Source organism: Cololabis saira, chromosome 7, assembly GCF_033807715.1.
Source record: "Cololabis saira isolate AMF1-May2022 chromosome 7, fColSai1.1, whole genome shotgun sequence".
NCBI lineage: Eukaryota > Metazoa > Chordata > Actinopteri > Beloniformes > Belonidae > Cololabis > Cololabis saira.
In genome coordinates this window covers 22,784,056-22,801,976 of record NC_084593.1, presented here as the reverse complement: position 1 = coordinate 22,801,976, position 17,921 = coordinate 22,784,056, and the positions used below count along the sequence as shown (strand labels likewise).

Here is a 17,921-nt window from a genome sequence, read left to right as displayed (position 1 = left end):
TTTAAATCGTCGTCATTTGGAAATGAGATTGCGTTCAAGCATGAATCGAGATCGCGATTTTTTTTTTTTTTTAACGATTAATCGTGCAGCCCTAGTCTGCACTTAGATTCACTGCTGCTTGTGCTGCTCTCCAGTTTTAGTCTTCTTTTTTTTTTTTCCTCATTCTGCCATCCTGGATGCCTTCAAAAATGAAGCTTCTGGATTTTCACTTATTCCTCAGTTAGCTGTGAAAACCTCCGATGAGCCTGTCACAACCTTTGCCAATAGAGGGCCCGGTATGGTACTGATGCTTCCTCACTGTGGGTTTGATCATCGTACACAACGTCCTTTCTAGACCTGCATATTACATGTCATTTCATTTTGATTCAGTTAGTTTGTTTTTATACTGCAACAATTCACAACAAAATGAATCTGAAAAAGCTTTAGACATGATGAAAACACCTGTTAGATGGGCAGTGATACCGGCACGCAGTAGCAATCTTTAACTACCGGCACAAGGTGGCAATAATGCACAGAGCTGTTTGCCAACCTGTCATGATTCAACCGAAGAAGAAAAATTAGCTGCAGAGTATTTAGTTGAACATGTACAGCACTGAATTGAAATGTTTATGCAAAGAGAAACGTGCAAAACTAAATACCAAAGGTGTCACAAAATTCTGTGAAACTTGTTTAAGAAAATATTGCAAAAATATTTGAAGGTAAAGTGCCCGAGAATGATATTCAAGAGCAGAAGTTTGACAAGCACACAGCAGAAACCTGAATGCAAAAACAAGGTCTCTAACTGGAGAGTGGGACATTTGTTAGAGCGGTGGTGGATCAGAGTGCAGAAGCGGTTTCAAGTGAGTCGGAGCATATGCACATGTAAGGGGAGACTTTGAGAATGAGCGCAGAGGTTTGAGGCAGAGCAGAGCAATTCTAAGCGTCAAAACAAGGAAGCCTGCTCTCAATTCATACAGTACACTTTAGATTAAAGAGAGCTATATACCCCCTGTGAAAGGTTTTCTCTATGCAGATCTGACACCGCAAGCATACAAGCTTTAACTCAAAGTCCTAATAGACAGTTTTGGTGGTTAAGTAGATCTGTTGATTGTTTCATAAAGATGCAAGTTTAAAAAGATAGGAAATAAATTGGACTTTTCAGTCTACTTTCACTGAAATTACTTTTGAATGAAAGCTAATGAACAGTTAGTCGATCTAAAAAGCTGCCAGTGTTGGTGGTGGTGAGCTTTCTGCAGATCCCCTTGTGCCTTTTTACTTTTCTCTCTAATGTTGACTTGAAAACCACTGATTTTTCTTCTTTTGGTCATCTCTTGTAGGATCCCGTCCTGGCGGAGCTGCTGCAGAACAATAAGAACCAGATTTTCTGCTACCATGAGCACGACTCATTGCTGGACCACAAAGAAGAGGAAGCCCTCAGCGAAGAGGACCGCAAAGCTGCATGGGCCGAGTATGAAGCGGAGAAAAAGGTACACGAGGAGAAATATTCATGTACAAGAACCTGCCTGCCCAGTTTATGTTTCAAGTCGCACGTAAAGCACTTGGCTCTCATGTCCATCACTCTTCAAAGTTTTAATATCAAAATATATGGTGAACTGAGTGAGGCTCAGCTTTTGTTTCTCAAAATGTGTGACTTGGGGTTGGATCTGAAAGTCCTTTCATCACCTGGAAGAGGTGGGGGATGAAGCCTCCGTCAGCTGCACCGATGGTCATTTTGAACCACTGGGACTGTGATCAGTTATACAAATCACTGAGGCCGTCTAAGCAAAGTCGATGCCACTTACTGTAAAAGCGTGGGTTCACAGGGGGTTAGCTGCTCCTACACATGTATACCCACACAAACTCTCCCCACATCTTCCCTCTTCTTTCTTGTGGGGCAATTAGTGGGGTTTATTTTGAGAGTGTATGGGGCGGTGTGATGTAGTAAGAGAGCAGGAGCAAGTCTCCTTTCCCTCCATGTAATCCTAGATTCTAATTCATCCTAATGATTATTTTTCCAACACACTCTCCCTCCCTTGCCCTGTGTGTCTTAAGCAGCTTTTCCCTCAGCTCTTCTGCTTTTCAATAGAATAGAGCGTTCCCAGTCACTGGAATAACAATGAATACCCGAGGTCTGTGAATAGCTTATTTGCAACCTGGGGGGAAAAAAGTGAAAAGCTAAGAATGTGATCACGGGTCCAAAACAGAATAGAACCCATGATGGAGCAAAGTTGTCTTGGCACTGAGCTTAGCACGGCTCACAGCATATATTTTTATTTCAGAAACTGAAATTGATATATGAAGTCTAGTTTTTGCATCATACTAGGGTTGTGTGAGAGGTGCAGAGCAGCTAAGGATGCAGCTGAAGAGCGGCTGCTTTCTGAAAGTAAAGAGTGTGTATGTGCAGATTCATGTGTGTTGTGATTTTGTGGTTCTTTTGAGGTTTTGTACTGTTTAGGTTTGCACACCTGTCTCTGACCAGGTCCAAAGATCCCTGTTGGCCCCCAACACACACACACACACACACACACACACACACAGACGCACACACACTCCCATCCATCCACCCACCACTACATACCGGATGGCCAGATTACAGGGCATGGGGAAACCATCTGCAGCTGAGACTCAATTACATACAAACATCGGCATTCTGCTGGCCTTTACTGGGACAAGACTGTTTACTTCAGGTCACAACGCTCACACACATGCAAACACACACACGCAGGGACACACACACATGCAAACACACACACGCAGGGACACACACACATGCAAACACACACACACGTGCAAACACAACATTTAATTCAGCAGAATCTGACTGATACTGGATACCTCATTGCTCAAGCCGATTGAAACAGCCTAAATTTGGAAAGAGCTCACTGTCAAGACGGTGTCTGTGTTTTTTGTTTTGCGTTTTTAAAATCTAGATAACTTTAAAGTTGTTGTTGTTTTTTTTTTAATGGATTTCAGATCAGATTTCTGTGTTTCAGCCCCTCACGTGTTTTGAATGTCTTCTGCTTTACTCATTAGGAGAGAGCCACATTAACGATGTCAAACCCAAAGTGATATCAGGGATCACAACAACCCTGCTGCTGCCAGAGCACAGTTATATTAGACCTCATGGAGAACCATCACTGAACAGATATTTAAATGATTTTTCCTTTTTTTGGGGGGGGGGGGGGGGGGGGTGGCTCTTTTCAGCGTCTTTGGTATGATCAAAGTCTGTGCAGCCAAATCTGAACTGATTATTGACATTTAGCACAGCAGGCAGTCCCGTTTAAGAAAACAAAGCAGTCAGAACAGATCTAACATGAGGTTGCCCCGGCATTGTAAAGTTTAATTGGCAAGTTGTGTCCAGTCAACCAAAGTGGTTGAAAACATTTTCTCTCATCATGCCCCTGGTGGTTCTTAACACCTGTATAATTGGCTCCTGTTTCCTTCTTCTTTCCTCTGTCTTTTTCTCCGTCTTTCATGTCTCAGGGTCTGTCCATGAGGACCAACTTCCAGTCACCGTATGCTCCAGACATGGCAGGCTCCAGCTACTTCTCATACAACATGGCAGCTTTGGCCTCCATGACCAACCAGCAGCTGGAGGTAAGTAATGAGCTCCACATGCCCCCCCACCCACCCCCCGTCTCACACTCCTCCCTCTCCTTACCCCACGGCATGGCGCCCCACATTCCTCAGACCCCACTTCTAATTGTGACAACAGTCTGGCTGCGGATGAGCCCGGCTTTGCCCTCTCCTCTACCTTACAGTTCATAATACTCCATGTCTGGAACAGCAGCTATTAATACACAGAGACTAAGGCGGTGGGCTCAAGGCCACTTTGTATTTTTTAATGACACAAAAGTGTAAAAAAAATAATCATTGCGTGAGTACATTTGCAGCAATTTAAGTTTTTATGTGCCTTCATGTTTTTAGCAACTTTGTCAACGTAAATCTTGTATTGAGGGTCCGTCTGGTTCATCAATTGTTGCTCTTTTTGTCAGTAGCTGCTTTAGGTGGTGACAGAACTAATCAGTGAATATATAAACTATAAAATAAAGGTTGAGTGATTGTGGTCGTTTTTTTAATCAGGCGATTGTTTTTTTTTTGGTTTTCTTTAATAACCCACAACCCTCGAGTAGGGGATGGGTACCAAGCACTGGTCATTTTTGGTACCAATGGGAAGGGAAAAGTTGTCAGTTTTCACAATGTTTAAGTGAAAGACGTTGCTTCATTTTGAACAGCGGAGAGGAGTGTGACTGATTTCAGGCGTATTTGTGTGTCTCGTGTCTCTGCACGCGTAAACAGTTCAGCACTGTGGGCTCACGTTACTTAACTTTTATGAGAGTGATGTTAAATGCAGCATGTGCCGAGGATGGCCTGCGTGCAGAGGTGTTAACACCAACAACAACATGAAACGGCTGCAAATAAGATGCAGGCTCAGCCCAAAGCTGAGAGGTGTCTTTAGCTGCTTTAGCAAAGCGGCTGCGTCTTTATCAAACTGCCAGCGCATTCTCTTCATATAGCACCCATTGTGATGCTTAGAAACTGACGACAGTGTTGCTTTTAATTTCTGGCATTAAAATGATAAACGCCAGACGGGCTTCAACTGCAGTGATGGACACTGCAGAGCAGCACTGACAAAAGGAGGAAGATGATGCAGAAGAAAACGATGGAACGTCACAGCGGCAAATTTAAAAGATTTACTACTCATAGCTTCAGTTGAATCTAGCTGTCATCTATTTTTGCTCTGTAAGGAACGTAAAATCAATGTTGAATGATGTTGATTTTTCTTACACAAAATCTATTGAGGCATTTTTGGGCCAAAGAAAGAAGAGATGCTAGAATGCTGCGTTAAGTTCTGATCACATATATCACATCCTGTTCATGCAGGATCTTTACCAGAGGGAGTTTCTTTTTCTCACACTTTTTTTTTATGCATTCACCATCCTTTTCAGAGATATTATTTATATTAAAATGCTTCAGAAAAAATAAATAAAACACTTTTTACATACTTTTAACTTTTGTCAGGCACAGCTGTGGGCAGAACTGTGTTATAGACATTACATTGCTCCTTATTTTAATCGATCGATTTATTAAATCGTTTACATAACTCACACAAATCTGTCTGTATTTTTTTTTTTTTTTTTTCAACTGTTATAGCTTTTTTTATGAAGTGGAAAAAATTAACATGGTCTGACATACTGACCAAAAGCAATCTGGTGTGAAATTTGACTTAGAAAACCTGCTGATGGAGCTTTGCTATGAAATTAGTCGCAGAGGGGAGGATCAATCCTTATTACCCAAACTCGTATGCTCACTTGTGATTGCAAATATGAAGAAAACCTAAAACGTGTCCAACATCTCCTCTCTGTCCTTGTCCTCTAGGATCTCATAAACCAGGGACGGCAGAAAGTCATTGAAGCAACAAACTCATTAAAAGGTTTAACTCTGGAATCATTGGAAGATATTATTGCAAATGTGGTAAGTGTCAAAAGTTATGCACCTAAGCATCTCGCTTTGAAAAGAAAAAAACATTTTTTTTGGAAAGTGTAGAAGTGTGTCTGAACTGTCATCTCTCCTGTACAGTGGAAGGACAACCCAGCACTGACTGAGAGCCAGGTCCAGGCTTTAGCTTTGGGACGTCAAGCCACCGTGGAGATGGAGTTGAAGCGCAGGGAAGCCGTTTACAGGGAAGTTCTGACCAGGCAGCAAACGGTAAGAACTGCTCTGAGGAGTCGCTGTAGTGGATGCATTAGACGAAACCTGCACTAAACATTCATGCAAGCTGAGCTTGTGGTGTTGTTACAACAGTATTGTAGCCGATTACTAACCCTTAACTCACTGTTGATAAACGAATAGCATAACTTGGACAAACCATCATACTTGGTTTCAGACAAAGTTGGCAGGCAGGTGAATGGAAAATAGTGACCGAAATGAAAATTTGTGGCCCGAAACCGAAGCCGAAAATAATAATAAACACTTGGCCGAATACCGAACATGGTTCTTCAGCAGTTTTTCATTTATTTTGCCAATTTTTTCACCATTGCATAAATCAAATACATTTGATTTAGGCATGCTTTTCAAAGAAAAAAATCTTTTACAAAATTACAAGGTAGAAAATATTTATTGAACATAAAAAAATATTTTTTTTTAATTTCCCAGCATTATGTTGTTTTGGTTCCTCCTGGTGAATGTTAGGTAAAATTCTTATGGGGTTAGTTTTTGGTTGGCCAACGATTTATGTAGTGCGCAACGTTACGGGACGGAGCGGTCAGTCTATTTCCTTATTTTACAACGCCGTTATTAATTGTTCGTTTTTTTCCCCCACTTATTCCACCGAACACCGAAAGTGTTTTTTTGCCATTTTCGGCCGAACAATTTCGGTTACCGAATAATCGGTGCATCACTAATGGAAAATATTTATCAATTGACCTTAAATAAGGCACTTCAGCTAGGCGGCACTAGCAGAACCAGATGCATTTTCAAACTGTCCCTTGACCTTTTCTGATGTTTGTTTTTAGTTTGTCAATTTTACCTGTGATTTTTGCTGTTAAAAATAAAACCAAGTCTTTGTTTGTGTCCCTGTCCTTGCAGTTGATGATGTTTGTGCAGAAGCTGATCACCAACAGGAAGGTGCAAGAGCAGCAGCTCGCTCTGGCTAACCAGGCCACTTACCTGAACCAGCTGGCCATGCAGAACGGCATGATGGGAGGTGGCGGGCTATCCCAAATGGACCTGCTTGGAATTTACCAGCAGCTCCACGGGAGGGGAGGGCAAGGCATGGGCAAGAACCCTGGCCCCTCAAAGGGGGTGTAGGTCAGACGGACTCTCTCTCCCCCCCCCACCCCAATTCTACTAGCCAGCTCCCAGTGGCCCCCGTTTTCCGTAACAAAACGCACAGCGAGACCCCTCAGCTCAGAATTAACCCATGCCCCAAGCAGAGGGTTGAGTAGTTTTAAGATAAGACTGCTGTCCACTGGGGACTAAATTTGGATAGAGCGTTGGGTCTATACTCTATAATCCACGAGAGACAGTGGAATATGATGTATAAATGACTGTGTGGACGGTGTATTTGAAAAATCAACTGAAGAAACTGTATATACCGCCTTAATGTTATTCAAGTTCTATATCTTCAGTTTTACCCCAATGCTTCTAAGCATTGTATTGTTTCCCCTTAAAAAAGGGTTTCCTGATAATTTAAACTGAGCTTTTTCTTTTTTCTTTTTTTTTTTTTTATATATATACTCTTTTCAATGTGTAACATCAGAGTGGGACCAGAATTGTTAAGTGTCAGGACTCCATGAGAAAAAGCTCCAAACGATTATTAGCATCACTCAATTCCTCAGCAATTTATCCCGCAAAGTAGACAGCTATTGGTGCTGCAAAGTCCTGCTCGCTTTGGGAAGTAGAAGAAGCTTTTCAGCTGAAAAGAACAGTGGACGAAGAAAAAAGTTATGGCCTTATATTCATTTCCTAAAAAAGAGAAAAAAAAAAACCTGTAAAGATTTGAGATTTGTTGAAAATCTTTTCTATTCTGCTTTTAAGTGTTTACATTAGTTGTCGCTGAACATTGTAATGGAATGCTTGTGTTGTTCAAAACTGCCTGCCAGTTCCTTTTGACCTTTTTTTGTAACATCTTTTTCTCATTGTCACGTGTTGTCTAGCATAGCACTGTGCGTTCCTCTTCATTGTTCATATTCCACTTGTGCTGGCCCCGGGCCCGGGTGAGGAGGGGGGGGTCTCGTAGAGCACTGGACGTCAAACGCCCAAATCCGTACCCTCCACCTGCCTTTCAGAGTTTGGACTATCAGTTTTAATGGAGTCAACAGGAAGGGGTAAAATAGTGTTTTTATCTGGCTGATTTGTGTCTTGTGCTTTGTGGGTAATGGTCTCCTCAATGCTGTTGTCTCACCACGCAGCCGCCCCCCCACCCCTCACCCCCAAAGACTACTTGTTCTCTATTTTGGCACATTCTCGTTTCTCAACACTTTTACTGAAGAATTTGTTAAACAAGAGGAATATGGACATTTTTCACAAAGAGACGCCTGTTGACTCCTGTGTTTGCACAAGGTGTATTTCATAAATGTAGAAAAGGTTTCTTTGCCCTCTTCTAAGAATGTTCTTACATTAGCAAATACACCAACATGTTCTGCCATGACTATGATCTGCTATTGATAAGTATTTAATATAACATTTAATAAAGTGACCAAAAGGATGAGCAACTTCTGTGTTTGAGTCATTTTTTTTAATTTTTTTTTATATATAGTTTTTTTTTTTTTTTGTAAACTGGAGTACTTGTCAGCGCTTTCAGTGTTGCAGGAAAAGATGTATTTCCCTTTCCAATGATTAGATATGTGAAGGGGGTGTTTGTGTGGGACGTTTTGGTTTTTTAACCAAATCTTATGTATTAAGTGTTGGGTTTTTTTAGTTTTTTTTTTCAAGATGGATGACAGGAAATGAGTAGAGACAGATGGAGATGTGTATCGAATTCCCAACAATCAATAAAAAGGGAACGTGGGAGGAATGATGGGGACATTATGCAGTATAGCTTTAATGCTGCGTTCTACAGTATACACGGTACCCATTTACTAGGAAAATAAAGTAGAGATAGTAGAGTACTTTGTACTCCCAAGTATTTGACAACTTATTTGATATTTTCTTTTAAGGTTTAAATTGTATACAAGGAATTAGCTATGAATGTTTCACACTAAAGATTTAAACCATTGGCTTCCCACCTTTCTGGCTGCTTATTGCTGCAATGAATCATCAAATATCAATAGTTTCACATTTTCAAATCGCAATAGCTTTCTTGTCTCAGACATAGCAAAGAGCTTCTTAGCTGCCTTTAGCTCATTTTAGAGGTCTTTCTCAGAGATACCTGGTAAGGTTGTCCTGGGGGGTCCATAACTGAACATCCAGCTTTCACTATGCTGAAGAGGCAAGTTATAACAGTTAATGTGGGTTTTTTTTTTTAATATATATATCTACTTTTAATGAAAATGAGGGCACCCTCATCTAACAAGTCTTGTGTTGAAAATATAAAGGCAATTGCTAGAAAGCACAACTCCTTTTTAAGTTGCATTTGGGTTTTTTTTTACCAATTATAGCTTTTAAAGCACAGGTAGAGGGGAAAAGTTATTTTCTCCATAAGTTTTCAACGCCATGTTTGTAGTTCTGACCTGACTTCCTGTGTTTAATAAAATGCCTGAGCAGTAGGACAGTTGGAAAAAAGGGGGGAGGCTTAAAGAATCCTGCAGAAAACAAAGTGATGTCTTTGAACAACAAGCCTATATGATAATTTAGTTGTAAATAAGTTTTATATTTGGGGTGATTTATTTTACATTAGAAAATAGCTGCTGCACCCCGATACAGCGTATCTCACACAGGCAGCGCCGTCTTTTGTCCCACTCTCCTCTCTCTTCCATCTTTCATCTAGTTTTCCCCTCTCCCTGTATTGTTTTCATCCGTGAGTCTGCCAGGGTTTTTCCCCTGCATGTTTTTGACTTTTCCATTCCTTCCCCCCCCCAGGGGAGCTTGCTCTCACAGTGTACAGATATCTGCAAGAGGAGAAACATTACAACTATTGCAGATGTTGAAATGTTGATCCCATCCCTTCTTAGGCCGAGATTACCACCACGCCAGGCCTCTGCGGCACATCCCCGCTGGTTTTGAGTACGGCAGGCAGCTGTTTCTGTCCCAGACTCCGCGAGGCCCCTGTTGTGAGCAACCAATCACTGCCCTTAATCCACGCTGATGTGTAAAGCCAATTAGAAGTTGGGATCCAGTTGCATAGGGAATCTGATTTTGTACGGTGGATATAGGCTGGCTGAGACCTGGTGGAGTCTGTGGCCATCAGTTCATAATGCGACCCTTATTTGCTAAGGGGTTTATGAGGGCACATTTGAAGGGGATTGTGTGGCTATTCTCCTCTGGGAGAGACTCTTTTTCTTTTTTAATTTGGCTGTCTCCCACTTCTGATTCGTTCAATGAAATGTCACGTGGTGGAGTTTTACTAGACATTTAGGCTGACATTTTGATTTTAATGAGCATGCAGCCTAAATGTACTTTAATGTAGCAAAAACAATGACCTTTTTTAATGTTAGTGAGATAAGTTTGTTCATTTAGTAATTGTAAAACATTTTTTTAGAGTTCAAGCAGTTCACTCAACATTGACACACTGTAAACTAACCAGCTGCCATTCACACCACACCATCAGCATTAGATAAGAATATAAGGAAAGACATGCAACCATTCACATATATTATAAATGTCTGGCTTTAATTGGTATATCACACTTAAATCCAAGCAAAAATGGTCTGTCACAATGTGTTCTCGATAGCAGGACAATTTTATTGTCATGTTTGATGCAGTTCCTTTTTCCCCCTCTTTTTGGCCTTATTTCAGTAGAATCTGCAGTCCAGATAACTTCAAGTTCATTACAAAATAAAGTCTTTGCAATAAATAAATATATAGATTTACATTTATACTTTATATGTATAAAATAAATATATTGTACATCTTATAAATAGGAAGACCCATATTTACACATCAGATGCTTGCATTTTTTTCCTTTTTTTTATAATGTTCGTGACACTCCGAACATTACAAGTCGCCATCATTTAACAAAACTTTCAGTTTTTCTTTGCTACCATAGTCAGAGAAGTGCTTCCATCCCAAACCTCCTCGCTTCCCTTGAATGCAACCCTTACAAGATGTTTAATTTCTCCTTTTAAACGTGATGAATGTGATGTTTAGGTTCAGACCAGCCTACAGCTGGGACTCGGGATGTGCGGTAAGTGCTTCATTAATCTTACCGTCATCGTGCAGATGTTATCCACCTTTTTTCATCTTTGACGAAAACTTTATAAAAACTCCCGTTCGCCTGCTAACAGTTTTGTCCCACCCCTCAGCTTCACCGACATTCTCGTACTGATTCTGTTATGCTAAACTAAAGCTTGACATGCAGCACATAAACTGTATATTTCTGACCATGACCCTCCGTCTAACACTGAATGTGGAATGTGCTCTCTCTTTTACACTGAATGTTGCCACAAAAGTGTGCAGCGAACGACGACAAGTGCACATCTGCATTGCTTCTAAAAGTCTGTTCCTGGCACTTTCAGAGTCAACAATTCATTTTTCCCCACCAGCTTGGTGCTGTTCAAATTTAAAAAAAAAAAAGAAAAGAAAAGAAAAAGACAACAAAAACACAACTGCTCTCTGTGTTGTTGCATGTTACTTCAGTATCTACATGAGATAAACATGGCATCTGATTTGATTTTCCTGATCGAACCCGCAGCTGGGCAGTCATGAGGGCCTCCTTCCTCCAGAGTGGTTTTACAAGACAGTTTTCCCTCTTTGCCGAGGTCACAAGTCCATTGCTGAGGCAAATGAGAGACATCCAACCACAAGCACAATGTTTCTGTCACTGTCACACGTGCATACACAGTGACCTCAAGGGGAGCCGAGGGAAAACGGTTCTGCACAAAGTTCAGAATATCCACAGCACCTCTGCTGCTGCTCCTCCTCCTCCTCCTCCTCCTCCCCCTCCTCCTCTCTTTATTTCTATCCATTCAAATGTAACCAGTTGTCCCAGTGTAAGCACTGGTCACCTGTACTGGAACAAGTCCCTGTACGCCTGAGGGATCTTTTCAATCTCCACTGGCCGGGGTAAGAAGTGGGTGAGTTTTTGGTGTTTTTTAGTCCTGCCGCCCTCCCTGGGTGAGCCGTCCTTGTTTAAAGCCACATAGTAGAAGCGTCCCGTGTCCGTGTGCTTGTACAGAGTTGAAGCGTAGGTGTTGTACCAGTTCTCCTCAAACTGCTCCCTGAATACGCACTCTGCCGTCAGCTTCTTCTGCAGGAAAACCAAAGCAACATGTTAGTCTGTGCACCAAGAGCAACAACAGCAAGATTACAGACATAAAAGCTGATGATAAAACGGAGATGCACGAGTATTCTGCTCCTCCAAATGACTTAATGTCTGACATTAATCGTTTTGCACCACTCTGACCAACTGAAACAAAGCAGTAGAAACTCATTAAGGCAGGTGTTCGGTATGGCAAGAGGGGGAAGTCGTTACATGCGGCTTTTCACTTTACACTCAGCGCTCACTCCTCAGACCCCCTGACCTCTCATTGAGCATGAAGAATTATTTCCCTCCCTGTGATGCAACACGAACAGTAAGAGCCCCTAAAGTCCTCCTACTGAGCCTTTACTGACACAGCGGCATGAGCGATGGCTGCAGGTTCAGCAGGTGAGAGCACGATGGCTGAGAGAGCGTGTGAGAACAATGAGACTTCAGTTAGAGCTCCCTTTCTGCCAAGATGAGTCAGTCTCCGCTGCTCTGCAAGAAAGGGCCAAACCACAGTCAAGTGCAAGGGCATCACAGAGGACCGAGAGCCAAAAATTCAAAACCCTTCCCAGGGGTGTCCCACACAGACTCGATCTCCTGTTCTCCCTTTTTGATTATCGTATGTTTTTTTTCTTCTCTTTTTTGGCCATAAAAGACATGCACACAACAAGATAAATGCTTGCATGTGTCAGTCTCTGCCTTTAAAATGCTTTACACTTCTAGTAAGTGCTGTGTTTGATTCCAGAAGCAATTTTGATGATTGGCTTTCAGGCTCCACTTGGCTGCTCTGTGTGGGGAAGCTGTTGTCTGTAAATACAGCCCAGAGGGCACATGACTGGGCCAACTCCATCCTAAAACAGACACACACGCACACACACGCACACACGAACCTCATCGGATCAAAAGCTTGTCAAGGTCTGGTGATTGTGGGACGGAAGCACCCCTCTACCTGTTAACCCCCCACCCCCTCCTCCTGGCCTCTCGGATTCAGACAGACATGTCCACATCTCCCCCTCTGCCCATCAGGTGACTCAGTCAGGTGTGCAATTACCCTCCCACCCCCACAACAACCCCAAATCAGAGCCTCCCACCATCACCCACCCCACCTTCTCTCAGGGTCTGTGCTCCAGGATGCCAGAGCCCGATAGCGTGCGGTAACAATATCTCCACTTTCCGCATAATGGCCTGCTTAAAAGTAGCCTGTGTTCGAAATGCAGAGTCCCCCCCCCCCCCCCCCCCCAAGAGGCCCTCAGGTAATGCCCTGGGACACCTGATACAGGCTTGCCCTCCCGTACTTCCCCTTCATTGTCTTTTTCATCTCTTCCCTTTCCTATCGCTCCGTCTTCATCCACCCCAAATGTGAGAAAGTTGAGGAAGATGTTTAAAAAAACCCTGCAGTTCAAGCTTAAGTGCACTGAGATGTGCGGGCTCAACCAAACTCACACCCAACCCCTCCTGTCTCCAATTTAGAAAAATATGTAAATATCTCAAAACTACATGAAAGCTGCTTTCCCTTGAATCCCTGCAGACAAAAAACAAGCATGAAGAATAAGAAACACACACTTGTTTTGTCTCACTGTGGTTTTTCCTTTGTGCCACACATGTGGGAACCTAGATAAAGTTTTGTGACAACCCCACAGAAGTGCTGGGAAAGGAAGAAAGTTTCATTTTTCTGGAAATGACTAGAAGATGATGTATGGTTGAAAACATGTATGCTTGAGTGGCAGGTGTGTTGTGATTGAGACCCTGACCTGCACAGTGGGAGAGGGGCTGCAAATGAAGAGGGGTTTTTTTTGTGTTTTTTTTCACTCACCGACCCGTAGAGCTCTCCTTTCTCATTCATGCCGAGGTAAAGTCCGGCATCCACGCCCCTGATGCTGACCAGTCCCACTGCCAGGCTGATGAACTCCAGGATACCTGAGGTGAATGGCACACAAACTGGTCAGGGAAGCCCACAAACACACTGTAACACCACAGAGAGACAGCACAGCTACAGGTGGTGCCCATTAGGGATGGGCGGTATGGACTAAAAAATGTATCACGATTATTTCTGGCATTTATCCCGATAACGATTAAAAAAAATACCAATTCAACTCCACCTTTTTAACTATAAATCTATCTCGCTCTCAGATCCACCATGTTTGTTACACAAAAATGTCATCAACGGTATTTTTTCTTTCTTTCTTTCTTTCTTTCTTTCTTTCTTTCTTTCTTTCTTTCTTTCTTTCTTTCTTTCTTTCTTTCTTTCTTTCTTTCTTTCTTTCTTTCTTTCTTTCTTTCTTCCTTCCTCCTTTCCTTGTTTTCTCCCTTCCTTCCTTCCTTCCTTCCTTCCTTCCTTCCTTCCTTCCTTCCTTCCTTCCTTCCTTTCTTCCTTCTTTTTTCCCCTTCCTTCCTCCTTTCCTTGTTTTCTCCCTTTCCTTCCTTCCTTCCTTCCTTCCTTCCTTCCTTCCTTCCTTCCTTCCTTCCTTACTTCTTTTTTCCCCTTCCTTCCTTCTTTCCTCCTGCTCTTTCCTTCCTTCTTCCCTTCCTCTTTTCTCCCTTCCTTCCTTCTTTCCTTCCTTCCTTCCTTCTTTCCTTCCTTCCTTCCTTCCTTCCTTCCTTCCTTCCTTCCTTCCTTCCTTCCTTCCTTCCTTCCTTCCTTCCTTCCAAAAATCAGCTTTACACAAAAACATCATCAAGGGGAATTTATCGTTTTTACCGCGACATGACAAATTCTTATCGCGAGGAATTTTTTTGACGGTTTATCGTGAACGGTAAAATATCGCCCATTCCTAGTGCCCATATGAACACGGGTTCCCTGTCATTTGGTGCCAAAGAAACCAAAAGTCGCTAAATAACTCACGTTGTCATTGGGTGTGAGTTATTATTCCTTTTACCCTGGCCTGTGAGCAACATAGATCACTCCGGTCTATCGTAGTGGTTTGAGGTTGTCTATAAAGTCATAGGAAGTTCCCTGCTGGCTACTAACACAGCTTGAAAGACATTTTAATGAAGCTGAGATGTGAGTGGCTTGTTTCTTACATGAAGTTACAGTAAAGTGAGCTTATACTTCAAAGGCAGTGAAACAACAACTGGTGGATTTAAAAGCCACTGGCTGTTGTGATGCAGAGGTTAGTCAGAGAGGATCCAGCTGGCGTCTATGACTGGCAGAGACCAGCTTACAGCCACCTGGTCCCCATCTCCCCAGACTTCATCAGATGCCAGAGGATGACAGAGAAGATCCCTCTTTTTTTCTTCTTTTTTTTTTTTAATTTCCCCCCTTTTGTGGGGTGAAGAGTGTGTTTCATATCCTCCTAATCGAATCCATGTCTTCCTCATCGCTTTGACAAAGATCTTGCATTTTTGAAAAGCTAAGTGAAGCCAGAGACAAATAGGCGGACCACCCATCCCCATAAACCGGCTTGTTTTGGCTGAGGAATGAACATTAAACCTTTTTTTTTTTCTTCTTCCTTAATTCAGTTGTGGTCACGATTTACTCTACAGTTATTTCTACTTTTTTCTTTCCACCTGCACCTGTGACATGACAAGACATCTGCCCTCTGACCTGTCTGAACAGCACAGACCCTGTTATTTATTTAGCTTTCTTTACCCCCTCGCTAGTGATATTACAGGAAAGCACAGCTGTATCTAACCTAAGACATAAAAAAAATGACTGTATTTGATTTAGGGAGCATATTGGGGACAGAAAAGTCTCAGAAGCCGCTACACATCGACGGGACTGAGGAGAAACACCTGCACCATCACGGTCACCAAAGGTGTGCCGTGACGCAGGGATGAGTTGTCCAGATGTTGCTTCATTAAAGTCACTTGAATTTCTGACAATTTAACGTTTAAATTAAACACATCCTTCTTGGTAGGTTACATTATTAAAAAAAACAACCCATCACCACAGTCTGTCACAGTTTATGGTTTTAGTAACCTTTCACGGTCGAGTTCTCCGTCATAAATAGGTTATATGTGGGTATATAGGTTAAGATGAGACAAGTTGTGATGAATATTAAAAGAGCCTTTTGAGTGAACGTGATTTTTTTATCCTTATAATTGTTTTTATGGCACCGCACTTTCTATCTTTATTTGTATTTACTGTGAGAAGTGATTGTGCACTTTGTGTGTCTCGGTTGTTTTTAAATGTGCAATATAAATAAAATTGACATTGACATTTATTTAGTTTTTACCTTTTACTTTTATTTTTAACTTTCTTATCTTTTTATCTTTATATGGTGTGTTTGGCTTTTTGGTGGTGTTTGATTTGTAAACGACAGTGTTGTGTGTGTGTGAGAGATGGAGATGTCAGAACCTCCCAAAAGGGAATGAATAAAGTCGCTTGAATCTGGCTCTGAAAGGCTGATTTATGGTTCCGCGTTACACCGACGCAGGACCTACGACGTAGGGTACCGCGGCGACGCGCACCCTACGCCGTAGGCTACGCCGTAGACAGTGTGTTATGCTCTATATTGCTATATTGTACTGGTACATGTCCATCCTGTAAAGTTAAGTGACTTCAACATTGAGTTATTGAAAGCAGAGATGTAGTTTTTTGTAAAGCAGTGGTCTTTGAGGGGGATCCAGACTTAGTTGGATGGTGCAGGTACATTTGGTTTCAGTTCATGATTGTTAATAAACTCATTTCATTCATTTGATTTGTTTTTGGTGTTTCTGCAGGTTTTATATAACATTGTGGTTCTAAAAGCAGCACATCAGTGCAGCTGGTTTCAAGGAGTTAATTCTCAGAATCAAGAGTTAAAAGATCCTTAAATTAATTTAGAAAAAATATAGTAATTTACTGATGTGGAAAATAAGAAATTTACTCTTACTCTTACTTTTACTTAAAGTAAATTTAAAAGCATTAACTTTGTACTTAAGTACCTTTTAAAAGCAAGTACTTTTCTCCTCTTACTCGAGTAATATTTTGACTGAGCTACTTTTACTTGTAACGGAGTAAATTTTGACCAGTAGTATTTGTACTCTTACTCAAGTACTGGGGTCCAGTACTCTGTCCATGCACCTCTGGGCTTAATTCAGGCTCCAGGAGCTCACCAAATCTGCTGTGGTCCTGCCTCGTCCCGTGCACGGTGCCGTTGGGCAGTATCTCCAGCTGGAAGCCGGTCCTGCAGTAGAGCTGCCGCCGCCGCAGGATCCCCTTCAGGTGTCCGAAGTCCGTGGGCGACCCCCGCTGCAGCCGGCCCTCGATCTGGCCCAGCCGCTCGCTCAGCCCCGGCACCGGGGACTCCGGCAGGGTCAGGCTCCCCAGCGCAGGAAAGCTCTGTAAATCCAAGTCAAGCGTCCCCACAAACGTCCCGACCTCTGCCATTGTGTGCACAGCTGTCAAATTAAGCGAAGGCATTTAAAATGTGTGAGGAAGGAGGGAAGAAGAAAAAAAAAAAGAAAAAGTTTCAGAAAAAGTCCGGTCCATGCACTCCAAAAAAACAAGCGCTCCTCCTGCACGGTCACCGGGATCCGGCTATTGATAGTCCTCTGCTGTAATGATGTGTTTGATATCTGTATTTATAAAACGGAAACACTCTATTATATACATACTCCCCACGCATTCTCACATTGGATATTCAGATACAAGCCACGCCTGGCTGGCATCCCTTCTTAAGCGCATCAGTTTGCGTTACTTAATGTGCGCTTTCAGTCCAACTTTTACAAGTGATGGTGCCGCTTGAGTATAAATTTAGGTCAGAGCGCCGTCAGAGAGCTGTATTTATCGTCAGATCACATAAAGTCCAGAAGTATCTAAGGCAGAGAAACTGCTCCTCTTTGTGGCTCGTGGTTTTATGTCAAAACCGCACCGCTGCTTATCCAATGGCAGGAAAGTGCGGCTGCAGGTTGCGGTGGATTAAAAGGCGACAAGGATCCATAAGGAAACATCATCACTGTGGAAAACATGTGGCTGCTGGAATAAAGTCGAAAAAAAACCCCCACCTTTATCTTCTCCTAACTGCTATAACCTCCTCACTAGAAACATAATCTATCCTAACTACACTGGCTGGGTTGTGGGTCTTGCCACAGAGTCCTAGAAAGAAGAAATAAGGAAAACCGCGAAGAAACGATTACACCACAAGATCATAAATATAACTTTTGCGCACTCTGG

General features: G+C 42.3%; 2 protein-coding genes across 3 annotated transcripts in view; one reads left to right on the top strand and one right to left on the bottom strand.

Annotated features, from left to right (window-relative positions):
* The window catches only part of atrx (ATRX chromatin remodeler), a 41,925-nt gene extending 33,730 nt beyond the window's left edge, over positions 1 to 8,195 (top strand). For both annotated transcript variants that reach the window (XM_061725093.1, XM_061725092.1), the window contains exons 30-34: positions 1,317 to 1,466; positions 3,463 to 3,576; positions 5,359 to 5,454; positions 5,560 to 5,688; positions 6,568 to 8,195. In XM_061725093.1, the coding sequence (XP_061581077.1) occupies positions 1,317 to 1,466; positions 3,463 to 3,576; positions 5,359 to 5,454; positions 5,560 to 5,688; positions 6,568 to 6,789 (711 nt within the window). In that variant the 3' untranslated portion in view covers positions 6,790 to 8,195. The remainder of the gene's footprint in view (positions 1 to 1,316; positions 1,467 to 3,462; positions 3,577 to 5,358; positions 5,455 to 5,559; positions 5,689 to 6,567) is intronic.
* A 3,349-nt stretch (positions 8,196 to 11,544) lies between these two features.
* fgf16 (fibroblast growth factor 16) lies at positions 11,545 to 17,543 on the bottom strand. Its single transcript, XM_061726234.1, has 3 exons — positions 16,862 to 17,543; positions 13,638 to 13,741; positions 11,545 to 11,827 (listed from the first exon to the last, which is right to left on the bottom strand). Exons 1-3 carry the CDS (start codon positions 17,166 to 17,168, stop codon positions 11,582 to 11,584), a joined length of 657 nt encoding a protein of 218 aa, XP_061582218.1. The 5' UTR covers positions 17,169 to 17,543; the 3' UTR covers positions 11,545 to 11,581.
* Positions 17,544 to 17,921: the final 378 nt, after the last annotated feature.

Excerpts from the sequence above, each read along its gene's own strand:
- fgf16 (XM_061726234.1), bottom strand. The coding sequence starts at position 17,168 with ATGCCTTCGCTTAATTTGACAGCTGTGCACACAATGGCAGAGGTCGGG. Across the intron at positions 13,742-16,861 it reads GCAGGACCACAGCAGATTTG|GTATCCTGGAGTTCATCAGC; the intron begins GTGAGCTCCTGG and ends CATTCACCTCAG. Across the intron at positions 11,828-13,637 it reads AAGGAGAGCTCTACGGGTCG|AAGAAGCTGACGGCAGAGTG; the intron begins GTGAGTGAAAAA and ends GTTTTCCTGCAG.